The following is a 16,583-nucleotide window of genomic DNA, read 5'->3' on the forward strand; positions in this document are numbered from 1 at the left end:
ACTTAATCAAGTGCCCTTGATGAGTCCAGCCTTTGTTTCTTTAGTTAAATCTGGAGTCTTTGATGACCTCCTTGCCTCAGGGGAAAGCCTACCCCACGTGGGTTTAAGAGGCATGTTTGTTATGCTTTAAGTCACATGGGTGAGTCGCATGTGTGACTCACCTTTGACCCTGAACAAGATATATAAGTGGGCGGCTCCTTGGGGCTCTCAGCCACTGGAAGAGTGGCACGGGACTCTGGGCGTAATGTAAAGTCCCTGCCATATTGTACAGGCTATAAAAATCTTAGATGTTGCTATTATTTCTATTGTTACCATCTAGAGCAACACCAGGGGCAGCTAGGTGGCATAGTGGATACAGTGCCAAGCCTAGAGTCAGGAAGACTCATCTTTGTGAATGCAAATCCGGTCTCAGACATTTACAGGCTGTGTGACCATGCACAAGTTACTTATCCCTTCTTACCTCAGTTTCCTCACCCATAAAATGAGCTTGAAAAGGAAATGGCAAATCACACCAGTATCTTGTAAGAAAACCCCAAACTGGGCCACAAAAAGTTGGACAGGACTGAAATGACTGAAAACAACCACAAGAGGGCACCCTTATCCTCCCAGTGCCTCAGGTTACCAACCTATGAATCATCCTAGTCTCCTCACTCTCTCTCACCCTCCATATCCATCTGTTACCAAGGCCTGTCCAATTTGCCTCTGCAGCATCTCTGGTCCATGTCACCTCTGCACCATCTCTGGTCCATGTCACCTCTGCAGCATCTCTGGTCCATGTCACCTCTGCAGCATCTCTGGTCCCTGTCACCTCTGCACCATCTCTGGTCCCTGTCACCTCTGCACCATCTCTGGTCCCTGTCACCTCTGCACCATCTCCGGTCCATTTCTCTCCAATACTCCCCCTTCTGCTATCTGACACTGCCCCTACCCTAAGGCAGACTCTCACCACCTCATACTTGGACTATTGCTTGGGGTGGGGGGGAGGTGTCTGCCTGCCATAGTATCTCCACCCTCCAGTCCATTCTCTATAAAGTCACTAAAGATTTTCCTAAGCCACATGGCTGACACCCTACCTAACCCTACCCTACTCAATAAACTCCAATGGCTCCCTTTCTCCTCCGGGATCAAATACAAAATGCTTTCTTTGTCATTCAAAGCCTTTTATAACCTGCCTCACCTTTCAAGTCTTCTTACATGATACTCTCCTTTACAACCTCTTCACGCACTGGCCTTCTTGATGTTCCATCAACAAGACACTCCATCTCCAGACTCCAGGCATTTTGTCTGGCTGTCCTCCATGTCCAGAAGAAGCTGACATGAGAGGAGCCAGCAGTCTCTATTATGTCCCCATCCCCAGCTTGCTCTACCAGAGACTTTGGGAAATTTCCCCTTGGGATGAGATCTTAGACTCTCTCTTGGTTGAGCTCTCTTCAATGGGAGAGCTCCTTCACTCTGTATAGTCTGGTGTGTATCCTCCTATGTGTCCTTTCTCTGACTTCTAGTTTGTTATGGACTTGGATTTTTTTTTTTTTTTTTTGCTACTACCTATGTGTATTCATTGTGGATTGGTACTTGGTGGGATGAGAGTTAAGCCTTGGATGTAAAGCTTGAGGTGCTGCTCCTCCAATGAATGGAACAATGACTAGAAGCTAGATTGAACCTGAAAACCCCGAAACTAATAGTTTTTAAGGGAGATGATAGATTTCATTCTAGCAGCGCGCCCCTTTTGTCTGAAGGGAGAAGAGTGATCAAGTTTCTGGCTTCAACTGCCCAGCCGCCCTTCTGGCAGGTGTGCAGGTAAGCAAAATGGCCTTTGTTTTCTTTGAGTAATCCTTACTAGGTGCTAAGCCCCAGGCCCAAACCCCTATTAGGTGGGGCCCAAGGTGGGGCTAACTCCAGGGAGGGCCTAGTTTACATGTCTGGGACAGCAGAGGCTCTTAGACCACGTGGATTTGAGTAGCCTCTTTGTGAAGATTCTAGGTCAGTGGGTGAGTCGCATGTGTGACTTACCCCTGATGCTGAAAAAGATATAAAACCAGGGGTTGGCCTCCTCTTCCTTGGAGCTCTTTGCTGCAGCAGTGACTCTGGGCCAGCCCTCGTTCCGAGCTCCCGGGCTGAACCTAGATGTTGGTAACTATGAATTGTATTGGGTCTGTCTGTTGATATTTGTAATTTGTTTGTATTTTGTTCTGAAGCTCAGGGTGCTGGCTTTTTCCCCTCAACTAAGTGAATGCTGTCTGTATGCTGGATTAAAGTAAGCTTGTCAACTCCTTCACCTTGCTTTCCTTAGTTAAGCAGATCAAAAGAACCTGTGCTTTCCCAGCATGCTGGCAGCTTTCCGGGTGCTGGCTGTGGGTGGATCTTACACCCCCACAGAAGCTGCTAGCCGGATTGTGGAAACATCAGGAATGAGACTCCCTTGGACAAGCGCTGGGGAAGAGGCTGCAGATGCCTTTTCTGCCTCCCCTTGAACCACACCATGATGCCCCCATGTTACACGGAGGGGGTGGGGAATGGGAAGAAGAGCTTTTGCTACAAGCGCAACATAGTCTGCAAACCACAAGTTCTAGAGCGACTCAGTAGCTATAGGTTTGGACTCTGGTACCACAAGCTACAGAGAGACAGGAGCTCCAGAAAAGCTATTGCAGACCTACACCCCAGTGCTCCCAGGACAGCTCTGGGCCCACAAACCACATTTCCCAGAAGGAAGAGCGCGGAGGCTCTGGGCGGGTTTCCGGGGAAGTCTCCATGGCAACGGCACTTCCTCTCCCTAACTGGCAGCATCCATCCAGGTCAGCCGGGCAGCCTCGGTTCTGTTCGGTCCTCAGCCACCGCCAGGGCTCGCGCCTTAGGGATGTCGCCGGGGTAAGTGGGAGCCAGGCCCCGGGCCGGAGCCAAGCAAATGGGAACCGGGTTGGGCCAGGGCTCCCTGAACCTGTTATCCAGGTCAACAAAGAGGAAAAGTGGGCGTGGTGGTGGCGAGGGGACTTGGAGAATCACCGCCCTGACGCAGCCTCGCCTAGCCCCACCACTCAACGACTAAGCACGCACATTGGCTGGCCCTAGGGCTCAGGAGCCAATCAGCAACTTCGCTGCCTCCCCTCCCCTCCTCATGGGAGAGCAGGTGCCAGGCCGGCTTTGAGAAGAGGACAGAGACTAGGAGGGGCCAGGGAGCAGCAAGGCCGCTGATTGGCTCCCACAGCCTCAGGTCGTCCAATGGGCAGGTCAGACGAGGGGGCGTCTGTGCTGCAGACCTCCCTGGTGCAGGTTCTGCTCTCCTACCTGCCATGGCTCCCCAGTGCCTCGGGAGAGACCCCAGCCCCCCCAATCCCCCAAGACACCCCACACTGCTCTCCTCCCCACCTGCCATGGTTCCTCAGTGCCTTAGGAGGGCCCCTTCAGTACCCTAGGGCCAGCCCCCTGTCCCTGGGCACTCCACATGGCCCTGCTTCCCACGGCCACATCCAGCCTGACACATGCCCCACTTTGTAGCTGTCCCCCACGCCCCCTCGCACATCCTTGGCATCCACAAGCCTGTCCCGTGTCTGCCCGCGGTGCCCTCAGGGTGGTGGGCACAAGACCCTGACTTTCTCATAGCTCCCTTTCCCTTCTCAGCTCTGCCCTGGCCCCAGAGGAGGAGGTGGGCATGGCGCCCATGCTCCAGACCACGCGGACCCACCTGGTGAGTGAGTGACCGGCTGTCCACCTGTGGCCCTCGCTGGTGGGCACATTTGTCTCCCGGAGCTTCCCAGGGATGCAGCCTGAGAGCTGTCCCTCAGTCTGGCGGAGGAGAGGCCCGAGCTCCCCCAGGAGGTGGGCAGCACGGCCAGAGCTGATCTCCCAGTCTCCCCGCCCTCGCCGGGCCCTCCCTAGCCTGTCCAGGCTCGAGCAGCCGCACTGACTTCAGGCCCCGGGATGGGCACCTTCTTGGGGGCCACGCGAAGTCTGCATTTCCCGAGTGAAGGGGCTGTGGTTCAGAGAGTGACCTGTCCCCGATGCCGGTCGTACGTTATGATGGAGCGAGCATTGGGGGTAGGAGAGAGGTGGTCTCCAGCTGAACGCGCATCTTTGGTGTTTCAGAAACCGGTGACTTTCAGAGATGTGGCCGTGACCTTCAGCCCGGAGGAGTGGGGGCATCTGGAGCCCTCCCAGAAGGAGCTTTACCGCCAAGTGATGCTGGAGAACTATGGGAACCTGGTTTGCTTGGGTGAGGACCCCTGCTACCCCTGGACAGGGCCGAGCATGGGGAGGGCAGAGACGGCCGGGAGACGGGGCCTCCCCATGCCGTGCCCCGCTCTCCCCCGCGGTGTCTCCCCTATAGTCCCAGCCCAGGGACCTGCACCCCTGCAAGGCTCTGGGCCCATCCCCTTTCTAGCGTGAGTGTGTCTCTGAGCTCCCCTTCCCCATTTCCTCAAGCAGGACTTGCCCTTTCCAAGCCTGACCTGATTGAGCAACTGGAGCGAGGGGAAGCCCCTTGGAGGCCAGAGGGAGATGTCCCAGGAAGCAGCTGTGCAGGTGAGTGGGGCCCCAGCCCTGGCCAGGACCCTCTCCCACAGCTCCCTAGCCCATGGGGAAGGGCCGAGTCTTCCTGGCAGACAAGTCTCCCTCCCTGGAGCACATTGTGGTGCCAGAGTCTGCCCACACGCGCCCTGGCGGCTGCCTCGGACGTGTTCCTTATAAGAACATTGTTCCTGGGTGCTGTGGGTGGCCCCGGGTCCTGTCCTGGGGCCTCTGCTCTCCCCCATCCCGCAGCCCCATTACTGGTATAGAAACGAGGCTTGATCTGCGTCCTCAGCACGTGTGCACCAGGATCCTTGGGGCCGCCTCTCCCTGATTCGGCTCTGACTCTGGCCTCTCCTGTAGCTTCCAGAAAAGGGAGCACGGTGCCCAGCGCGGCCCCCTCTGCCTGTGTCTCCGTTAGCTCTGCCAGTGCTGAATCTCCTTCTCCTACATCTGTGGGGAAAATGATCTCTCAGCTGGTTTCACTGGCATGCCTCTGATTGCTGGACGCGTGAATGGTGTATCCTGTGGTCACTGATCTTCTCAGTTTCTTTTCCAAGAACTACCCATTCCTAGCCATTTTTAAAATGAAGCTTTGTAGGCTCCCAACATCTTTAGAAGGGTGCTCTGAATCACTAATAGAAAGAGAAATGCAGATTAAGGTAACTGGGCATTAGTCAGTTTTGTGGGGACTGTAGGGAGATCAGCCCAGGGAGGTCCACTCTGTAGGGCTGAGAACTAGTCGGGCCAGGCTAAAAAAAAAAAAAAAACATTTGGAATCACTTGAGAAAATTCCTCAAGCTCCTGTGCCTTTTGTACCAGGAGGGTTTCTCCTGGATGAGGGAGATCAGTCTTTCAGGGAGAGGTCCCATGTCCACCTGAGTATTAGCAGCACTCCTTTGGGGCAGCAAAGAATGGGAAGCAAATGGGGTGCCAGTCCATTGGGGGGTGGCGGCACAAATTTTGGTGTGTGAAAGGAACCGAATGTTCCTGCGCCTTTAAGCAATGATGAATGGGGAGGATGCAAGGAACAGGAAAAGTCAGTTCTATCCTGAAAACGATTTACGTGGGCAAGAAGAACTGCATGCTTGGCTTGCTTGGCAGGCCCAAAATGCATCGCCCCCCTTCTGGTGGGAATCGCTCTGAGCTGACGCATTGTCTACCTACGCTTCGTGAAGCTTGGGCACAAAGTCTGGGGTTTGCCAGTGCGGCGGCAGGAATATGGGGTTTCAGGGTGCTGAGAGAACCGTTCTCTTTACTCTTCAATTGTATTTTTCATTCTGAACTTCAATCCCCAAAGAGACATCATCTTCATGGGCACAGAGGAGCACAAAAAGCCTTTCCTATTCCCTACCCCCTACCCCCCACCGTGTAGTTTGGAAAGTGCTCCTGCGGTTTCGGGGGCGCTTCCTCTTCTTTTGCGCAGCTAATTCCCACCCTTCCTTTCTCCCTCAAACCTTCCCTCCTCTCCAATTAAAAAAAAAAACTCGAAAAAGGAAGCCCCTAGAACAAACAAGGCAGACACATAGGTAAGTCTCTTTGCCCCAGTCCATCATCTCTCTGTCAAGAAGGGCTACCAGGCTTCATTCTGCGTCCTCATGGATGGACATCATCCCGGTCCATTTAGGTACCAGGATTCGCTGATGCCGTCTCTTCATTTTACCGTAGGGTAACATTCATTGCACTCTAACAATCTGTAGCGCTTGCGTACTGTTCTTTGTTCAGCCAGGCCCCAGTCGGGACGCCGGCTTCATTTCCGATTCTTTGCTGCAACAGAAAGTGCAGCTCTAAGTCCTTTCCCGTCCCCTTTGATCCCTTTGACTGTAAACCTAGTGACAGAACCGCTGCGGCCGAGGGTGTAGGCAGGTCACTGACTCGCTGGGTTTGGTTCTAAATGGGTCTCTAGTCCAGCGAGAGTCATTTTCCTTTTCTCATCTTCGGCAATCCCGTGGGTGTGAGGTGACACCCTAGATCTGTTTAATTGGTAGTTCCCTTAATATGATTACGTGGATATAGTCATTTCCCTATGGTGGTTGATAGTTTGGGTTTCTTCACTTGAGAATTTCCTTTTCACATTATTTGCCTGTTTATCCACGCAGGAATGGCTGTGCTTCTATGTTGGGATGTTTCCTCTGTACCTGGGATAGCAAACCTTAATCAGGAAACTTGTACGGATTTTTGCTTTTAGTTCATTATCTTTCTTACAATTTTATGTGCATTGATTTTGTTTGTCCACGAGCTTTTCAATCTAATGTAATCCGACCTGTCCATTTTGTCTTCTGTATTCTTTTCTATCCCTCCTTTGGTCAAGAATGTTTCCCTTATCCACAGTTGCAAACCTTCTCTCCTTTCCTATCCCTCTAGTTTTTTTTTGTTTGTTTATTTTTGTGTTTTTTTTTTTTGTGATACATCCTCTTATATCTAACTCATAAATCCACTTGGAGGGGCAGGTAGGTGGCACAGTGAATAGAGCACTGGCCCTGGAGTCAGGAGGACCTGAGTTCAAATTCTGCTTCAGACACTTGACATACTTACTAGCTGTGTGACCTTGGGTAAGTCACTTAACCCCAATTGCCCTGCCTTCCCCCCTGCAAAAAAAAATTAAAAAATTAAAAATAAATCCACTTGGAGTTGGTTGTGTGAATTGTTGATCTAAAGTCAATTCCTGCCAGGCTGCTTTCCATTTTTCTAACCATTTTTGTTGGAGAGTGAGCCCTACCCTCATGGATGTGGTTTGAGGATTTGTCAAACTGCATGACTGTGTTCCTCTGCTTCTGTGTCTGGTTCCATTGATCAGCTTGGCTTTGTTTTCATCAATACTAAATGAGTTTGGTGATGACTATACTGTATTTTTGTTTGAAATCTGGTACTGCTGGCCTCCCCCCCCCTTTTTTTTGGTATTTCCCTTGAGATTCTTGATCTTTTATTCATCTTGAGGAATTTATTATCTTTTTAGTTATATGAAAGCATTCTTTAGTAATTTGAATGGTATGAATCCAAATAAGGAAATTAATATATATGGTACCATCATTTTTATTATAGTGGCACAGCTTAGCCAAGCGCAATAAATACTTCTACAGTTTTCTTTAGGCCTCTCTTTATTTCTGTAAAGAGTGTTTTGTGGTCAGTAAGTCAGTCAGTAAGCATTTATTAAGTGCCTACTTTGTACCCAGGCACTGTGCTAAGTATGACGGTGGAAGAGGGGCCTCAGTATTTTTCAATGAAATATGTGATGAGGTCCTCAGCTGAGGGAGAAGAAGGGCTACATTGGTAAGGTTTAAGGGGAGCAAGAACATTTGGAACAACCACTGTGAAAAGTGGGATAGCAGATTGATTATGGGGCAGTAGAGGGATTGTCTTGCTGCTGTGAGTACCCATGTGAGATTCAGTAACATCAATTTGTGTTGGACCCAGGCACTGTGGTTCTGCGACTTTCTCCAGCTTTCTGCAGTAGCCTGTGGCCATGAGTGAAGGAGGAACATGGTGAAACCAGTCCAGGGTTGTGGAAGTGGAATACTTGGGGTGGGTGGTGGCAAGACCTTGGGTATGACTGTCTTTTTGTGTAGCCAAAATCAACTGCAGGAGTAGGCCGTGGGGGTAGAGTAGATTAAGAAACAGGGAAGGTCAAGTATTTTAGGTAGCATCAGTATGTATGTTGAAGTTTGTTTTTTTTTAATTAAATTTTTTTTTAATTTTTAGTATACAACATTTGGTTCTACATAATTTTGAGTTCCAGATTTTATTTCCTCCCTCCCCCCTCCCTCCCCAAGATGGCATGGAATCCCATATAACTTCCACATATAACTTCACATTGAATTAATTTACACACTAGTCAAGTTATGGAGAAGAACCGTGATCAATGAAATGAATCATGCGAAAGAAGAAACAGGACCAAAAAAAAAAAACAAACCCAAAAACAAAAACAAAAGAGAGAAAAAGAAAGATCAAAAAAAGTGAGGGAAAAAAAGGCTAGCATGAAGTGTGCCTCAATCTGCATTCATACTTCACAGTTCTTTCTCTGGGTGTAGATAGCATTCTCCATCGTGAGTCCTTTGGAGTTGTCCTTGCACCTTGTGTTGCTGAGAAGAGTGAAATCTGTCAGGGTTGGTCCTCATAGAATCCATATATCTGTGGTTGTGTACAGTGTTCTCCTGGCTCTGCTCCGCTCGCTCAGCATTATGTCGTGTAGGTTTTTCCAGGTTGTTATGAAGTCCGTATCACCCCCTTTTCTTATGGCACAATAGTATTCCATTACCTTCATATACCACAGCTTGTTCAGCCATTCCCCAGTTGATGGGCATCCCTTTGATTTCCAGTTCTTAGCTACCACAAAAAGAGCTGCTATAAATATTTTTGTACATATGGGTCCTTTTCCCGCTTGTGTGATTTCTTTGGGATACAACCCTAGAAGTGGTATCTGGATCAAAGGGTATAAACATTTTTATAGCCCTTTGGGCATAGTTCCAAATTGCTCTCCAAAATGGCTGGATCAGCTCACAACTCCAATGTTGAAGTTCTTTATGTTGAGGGAAAGATTTGGGGTGGACAGAGTATAAATGGAGTGCTGACCTCATTAAGGAGTGCCAGGGGTTGATAGAGAATGGCCACCAGGATCCAGCCTGGGTGAACCTCCAAGTTGTACAGGTTGCTTAATGATGGTAGTGGAGGGAGAATCTGGAAGTGGCCACGGGGAGCATGGAGGATTCTGACTCCCCAACCTTGACAAGTGAGTCGGGGGACCAGAAAAGGTGGAAAGGGAAGCATTGTCAAGACAGGGCGAGACCAGGTCTCTGAATGCCAGAAGATAGAAATGGATAAAGGAAGAGGATTAAAGTGAAAAGAAGTCTGTTCATTCCTGAGTGGGCATTCCATAGTTTACAATGGAAAGAGGGGGAGGTCTGGAGCTTGCTAAAGGCCTCAGGTTGAAGTGTATGGGAGAAAGGGAGCTGGCAGCTGGGGTTGGAGAACAGGGTCTCTATGACAGCAGCTGGTGGTTCAAAATTACTGAGCTCCAGACAGGGGAAGTAGGAGCGATTCCAAGCAGTTTCACTGGTCAGAGAGAGGACTGGAGGGAGACAGGGGGTTAAACTGTTCAGGGTCTTCTGTAGAGGTCTAGCCTCAAGGCAAGTGAAGCTGTATCCTTGAGACCCTGGAAGGCTCAGCTCAGAACTGAAAAGGGACCTAGGAGGGATGGGAGCCTGGATGTGTATGGGAGGCAGAAGCCCTTTCTGTACTACAGGAGTGTGTGTTGGGGAGAAGAGGCAGGAAGTAGAAGGAATCCAGCTGCTATTTATGCATCCCGCCTATAAGCATAGAAATTTACACAAATTCTTTAGTAAACAAAGCCAAGCTACCACAGAACTCTCACGAAAATGGCAAATCAAAATATATTGTCTATTGTTTCAATAAAAACCTAAGGTTGGATGGCCCTGTCTTAGACCATAACAAGCCTTCTGAGGTCTCAGTTTCCTAAATCTACTCTCCTGGTCACAGAGGTAGTGAGGGCCACATGGTGCAGAGAACCAGGAAGACCTGGGGTCCAGCCCTGCCTCTGACACATAGTGTGTTTGATCCTGAGCAATGCCCTTTACCCCTCAGTGACACAGGCAGTTCTATAAGGCTCACCATGCAGAGAAGGGGCCAACCTGCATCAATGGGGGGCATTTCCTGTGTCACCACTGGACAGACCTGTGTTCTTGTTCCCCTGGTAATCTTTTCTAGCTTTCCTCCTTCCTGGACTGGCTGATTACATTATTTGTGTTCAGCTGTCCCTTTTCCTATGCTCACTGTAAATTATAAGACTTCATTTGTGGTGCCTTTAGTCAAAGCCACATCATCTTCATTGGTATTCTTTCTAGGTCCCCTATTCCATTCAGATGACAGCTATTTATATCCCAGTAAGGCCTTGTTCTTCACTCCATGGCTCATATTTTCATTATAACTTTTGGAAAAAAATTAATCCTTCATTGGTATCCCTTAAAATACATGAACAACCCATTATTCTGCCAATTCCATGTCACATACTGACTTGATTTGACTTGTTTTTTCTCAACCCAAAAGGCAGAAGTAGGAGCAGGGTTCTGTCATATAAAGATGGTTAGTTATTGGTGGAAGAGGCAGAAAATAGGAGACTGCATGTAAAACTGGATGAATAAAGGATATTTATGCTTATTTGTGTTTTTTTTTTCAGATTGGGAACCTAGGTCTGAAACCAAGGAATCACCTCCAAAACTGGGTCTTTCTGTGCAAGAATCATCCCAGGAGAGACTCACCAAGAAGAGTCCCTCCACATCCAGACTGAAAGAAAACCAGACAAATGAGACCACGTTATTGAGAAAGAAAAAGGATAAGAAGAAACCTTCCAAACATAAAGCCAATATCCAAAGGAAAAGGTCAAGTCAAGTGAGAAACCAGAAGTATGATGAATGTAATAGAAGCTCAAGTCCAGAACCAGCCTTTTTACCACAACAAAGAGAATCAGCAGCAAAGAGTTTCCATAAACATAATATGCAAAGAAAGAGCCTAAAAATATATTCAGACCTAAGAAAATGTAATAAAACATGCCCAAAGAAGACATTGTCTAAATTCAAAGAAAGTGAGCAATCCATCAGTAACAATTCAAACCTCAATGAAAGTGAGAAAGCTGGAGAGAAACCTTTTGTATGTAATGAATGTGGGAAAGGCTTCTTTCAGAAGATGTGTCTTATTCAGCATAAGAGAAGTCATACTGGGGAAAGACCTTACGAGTGTGGTCAGTGTGGGAAGGCCTTCTATCAGCAAGGACATCTTATTCAACATCAGTCAATTCATACTGGAGAAAAACCTTTTAAATGTAATGAGTGCTCTAAAGTCTTTCGTCTGAGCACAGGGCTTGTTGAACATCAGAAAATTCATACTGGAGAGAAACCTTATAAATGTAATGAATGTGGGAAAGCCTTCCGCCATGGATCACATCTCACTCAACATCAGAGAATTCATACTGGAGAAAAACCTTATGAATGTAATGAATGTGGAAAGACCTTCCGCCATAGTTCACACCTTACTCAGCATCAGAGAATTCATACTGGAGATAGACCTTATAAATGTAAAGAATGTGGAAAGGCCTTCCGCCATGGTTCACAGCTTACTCAACATCAAAGAATCCACACTGGAGAGAAACCTTATGAATGTAAAATATGTGGAAAGGCCTTCCGACAAAGTACACAACTTACTGCACATCAGACAATTCACACCGGAGAGAAACCTTATGAATGTAATGAGTGTGGGAAGGTCTTCCGCCAGAGTATACAACTTACTACACACCAGAGAATTCATACTGGAGAAAAACCTTATGAATGTGATGAGTGTGGGAAGTCCTTCCGTTTGGGCACAAGTCTTAGTGAACATCAGAGAATTCATACTGGAGAGAAACCTTATAAATGTAATGAATGTGGAAAGGCCTTCCGCCTAGGCACAAGACTCAGTGAACATCAGAGAATTCATACAGGAGAGAAACCTTATGAATGTTCTGAGTGTGGAAAGGCCTTTGGCCATAGCTCACAACTTACTCTACATCAGAGAATTCATACTGGAGAGAAACCTTATGACTGTAAGGAATGTGGCAAGTCCTTCAGGCAGAGTATACAATTGACCCTGCACCAGAGGATTCATACTGGAGAGAAACCTTATGAGTGTAATGAATGTGGGAAGACCTTCCGCCAGAGCACACAACTTACAGTGCATCAGAAAATTCATAGTGGAGAGAAACCTTATAAATGTGATGAATGTGGGAAGACCTTCCGTCAGAGCACACAACTCACTGTACATCAGACGATTCATAGTGGAGAGAAGCCTTATAAATGCTTGGAATGTGGCAAGTTCTTCCGCCTGAGCACAGGACTTAGTGAACATCAGAGAATTCATACAGGAGAAAAACCTTATAACTGTAATGAATGTGGAAAGACTTTCCGCCACAGTTCACACCTTACTCGCCATCAGATGATACATACTGGGAAAAAACCTTTTGAATGTAGTGAATGTGGAAAGTCCTTCCCCCAAAGTGCACAGCTTACCCGGCATGAGAGAATCCATACTCAAGAGAAGCCCTATAAATGCTTTGAATGTGAGAAGGCCTTCTGCCAGTCCTCACAGCTGACTCGACATACTCAAACTCATGCTAGAGATAAACCAAATGAACTTAAGAAATGTGGGAAGGCTTTCAGAAAGCCCAGAGCTCATGAGAGAAATCAAAGCCTGCATCCTTGAGAGAGACTTTGTGAGGGTAATGAATAGAAGAACAGTAGGCAGCTGGTTGGAACTGTCAGCAAGGTAGCGCTGTGGATAGACCTCAGACCTGGCACCAGGAAAAACTGGTTTCAAATCTGCCCTCAGAACCTTCCCAGCTGTCTGACACTGGGCAAGTCACTATTTCATCTCTCTCAGCCTCACTTTTATCATCTGTGAATGAGCATGATACTCCCACCTACCTCTAAGTATTGTGGTAAGGGTAAAAGGAGATACCATTTGTGAAGTGCTCAGCAAGCCTTAAAAGCATGTTACCCATCAAAACTAACGACAAGGACAATAATCAATTCTTGTTGATTAATTGAATATTCACTTGCATTTGAACAGGACTTCCTCAACACTAAGGAATGCATAATGGTGAGAAATCCTATGAATGTAATGGATGAGGAAAGGCCATCTTCCAGAGTAAATGGTCAGTTCATACTAGAGAAAAAACCAGCATGAATGTAATGGGGGAAGAAGGGCCTTCAGCCAGAACAAATAACTTACTGGCTGTCAGGTAATTCAAACTGGATGAAAGCCTGATTCCTTGGATTTTCATAAATGTAGAGCTTTAAGTACCCTAGAGATCATCTGGTCCTGCCCCTTCATTTTAAAGATGAGAAACCTGAGGTCTAAAGAGTTTAAATGATGTGAAGCCAGTGGCCAAATCTGCAATTGAACATAGATTTTCTGACTCCGAATCCAGTGTTCTTCCTATTCTGCCAAGTGGAATTCAGTCAGAATTTAACCTGAATGTGCATGCCACAGATAAAGCTTTTTCCTGTCTAGTTTCCCCATAGGGGTTGTTCTAAACCATTTCTGGAGCTCTTGAGTTTCCAGCCACCTCCCTCCCTCACACAGCAGGTGATTGAGACTTCTGCAATCTGACATTGTGAACCCTCAGAAATGCCCAGCCCTTCTCTCTTCTCCTGTCTTCGGTAGACCAGGTTTCCTTGGTGCAGCTCTGAAAACAATGAATTGGTAATTCCTTCATGCCATTCCTATCAAATTCAGAAGATTCACTACTCCCCTCCCTCAATCTGAAGCATTTCTCTGCTTTCCCCTCTACCACCCAGCCCACAAAGAGTCCCCTTGTACACTCCCACCCTTGAGTCTAACCAAAACCTACCAGATGGTGTGGCAGCTCCAACCTGAACCTGCTCCTGTTTGTGTGACCTGACCAGTCCACCTCTCCCATCCCTTTAGGATTAAGACCCTTAAAGTGTCATCAAAAAGCAAAGCTTTCTATCCAGAAGTGTTCTTTGCAACATTAGTTGTAGTCAAAACTAAGCTGGGATCACCCAGAGAGAGCAGAAATTCTGGGACAGAGGCCTGTGGTGCATAACAGCTAGTGTTTGTGCAGCACTTCAAAGGTTTGCCAAGCCCTTTTACAAACAGAATTTCATTGGACTCTCAGAACAACCCTGTCAGGTAGGTGTTAGTATCACGCCCTTTTTGAGGAAGCTGAGGCAGCAGTTTAAGGGGCTTGGCCCTGGTAACAGGAAGTATCTGAGGCAGGATTTAGACTTAGGATATCCTAACTATCTGTCCAGCACTCTCCAGTGTGCTACCTTGTTCCCCAATACCAATACTTGCCATTTATATAGCGCTTTAAAGATTTCAAAGTATAAATGTTATTTTATCCTTAGAGCAACATGGGAGGCAGATGCTATTACTATCCCAATTTTACAGCTGAGGAAACTGACACATAATTTAAGTGATATGCTCAGAGTTAAAGCTATTAAGTGTCTGAGGCTGGTTTTGAACTCAGGTCTCCCTGACACCATGTCCAGCACTCTATCCACTGCACCATGGCTTCCCATGGTGATCTGGCAAAGGAGACTTAAGACTCGCAGGAAAGGAACCAGGAGAAACTTCCTAATCTTCCTAAAACAAGTCTGGCCATGCGCCTACCTCCACCCCATTTAATCAGCCCCATTGACTTCCAATTCCCTATAGGATCAAATATAAAATCCTCTTTGTCATATAAAGCCCTTCATGACCTTGCTGTCTTCTTACACCTTCCTCTTTTCCACATACTCTTCCCGCCGCCCCCCCCCCCCCACCCACCCCTGGGACACTGGTTTCCTTGCTGTACCTTACACAACACATTGCATCTCTGGAGTCGAAGCATTTTCACGGGCTATCTGCCATGCTTGGAAATCTCTCCCTTTTCATCTCCACCTCCTCCTGGCTTTCTTTGAGTTCTCACTAAAACCCTTCCCAATCCTACTTCATTGCAAGAGCCTTTCGTCTTTTGATTATCTCCAATTTATCCTGTATATATCTGGTTTATACATAGTTGCATGCATGTTGTCTCCTCCATTAAACTGTGAGCTCCTTGGGGGCAGGGACCTTTTTGCCTTTTTTTGTTTAAGCGCAGAGCCTGGCACGTATGTGCTTAGTAAATGCTTGCAGTTGTTGTAACTACGCCCCCAATTACGTGTAGGAATAAAACAAAAAAAGTGAAGTAAGTTCAGTGCTCCTCCCAAAGTTTTTCTGGAGTCATCATTACTTAGTCACTCTCTGCTAAATTCTTTTTAAAATATATTTTTATTTTGCTAAACTTTTCTCAATTTATAATGACGATTTAGATTTGAAGATCTTTCCCACCCATGTGACCTGCTTATGTCACAGGAAGCCTGAATCACATGTGTGAGGGAGAGAGCAGACATGCTAGCTGTGCTGTGCTGTGCTGTGAGTTTGTTGGTGGCAAGGCCCCAGCAGGGGGCAGAAGGTTATGGGATGGAGTGGTTCTCTGCTATGGAGTTGTGTATTGAATTCTTTGCTACGATGGACTGGGCTTATTGGTTTTAGGATCTGGTCCTCTGGTGTCTGAATAAATGGTTTACTTCTTCTGCCTTCCATGTGGAGAGTCTCTTACATTCTGTGATATATAACCACATAGGCACACTGACAATTATTGCCTATGTGGTGATTATTGCCTTGCAATTAAAAATTACATGTAAAAATTTTAACATTGATTTTTTAAAAATTGAATTCCAAATTTCCTCCCAATTTTGCAGCTCTCCCCTGTCCTTGAGAAGCAATTTGGGTTTCAAACAATTTGATAGAAATTATACATGTGAGGTCATGCCAAACATATATCAACATTTGGCATCTTGCAAAAGAAAACAGACCAGAAAAAGGAGAAAAATAAAGTTTAAAAAGTATCATTCAGTCTGCTTTTAGAGTTCATCAGTTCTCTTTCAGGAGGTGGTTAGCATTTTTCATCATGGGTCCTCTGGAACTCTCTCTTTTTGTTTTTATGATGTATCTTATGAGCAGGCCTTTATTTTTAAGATTTCCATTGAGGGGGAAAGTGTTATACCAGAAGCGAGTGAGACACGCCACAGAGTATAAGTTTTAAGTGGAGAATTTATTTAGCCGGCGGCCATTGGGGTATTCCCAAATCAATGGAAACGTTTGAAGTGAGAGGGTAGTTTATATAGACAATACAGGATTCAGTGCTTAATTATCTCTTGAAGTTTACATATGTTACTTTGCAGACTCAGCAAGCCTGTGTTATTTCACTTTTTATGACCATGAGATGTTAGAAGAACCTCCTGAATAGATTGTAAATACAACATATCAGAGAGCTGACAAAGTGTCAATTGGAATTACAACCCAGGATCTCTGTCTCCAACTTTTGCCATAACTCTTGAAGCTAGGAAGGCTCAAAATAAGGCAGAAGTCATATAATTCAAGATAATGTCTAGGGCCGAGGCTTCCATCCTTAATGGCCATAGACAGACCGAGAGATGTTCCAGCTCAGTCTGTTGACATAAGATAGAGACATCTCTGAGCCCACTCAGCCA

At 46.7% G+C, this 16,583-nt stretch overlaps 1 protein-coding gene across 1 annotated transcript; it reads left to right on the forward strand.

Annotated features, from left to right (window-relative positions):
• The first annotated feature begins 3,216 nt into the window (after positions 1 to 3,216).
• LOC118833742 (zinc finger protein 420-like) lies at positions 3,217 to 12,744 on the forward strand. The gene is made up of 6 exons (XM_036741129.1): positions 3,217 to 3,488; positions 3,616 to 3,682; positions 3,874 to 4,032; positions 4,081 to 4,207; positions 4,420 to 4,515; positions 10,691 to 12,744. The coding sequence occupies exons 1-6, from the start codon at positions 3,217 to 3,219 to the stop codon at positions 12,742 to 12,744; spliced, it is 2,775 nt and encodes a 924-aa protein (XP_036597024.1).
• The last annotated feature ends 3,839 nt before the right edge of the window (positions 12,745 to 16,583 follow it).

Source organism: Trichosurus vulpecula, chromosome 1 (genome assembly GCF_011100635.1).
Source record: "Trichosurus vulpecula isolate mTriVul1 chromosome 1, mTriVul1.pri, whole genome shotgun sequence".
NCBI classification, from domain to species: Eukaryota; Metazoa; Chordata; class Mammalia; order Diprotodontia; family Phalangeridae; genus Trichosurus; species Trichosurus vulpecula.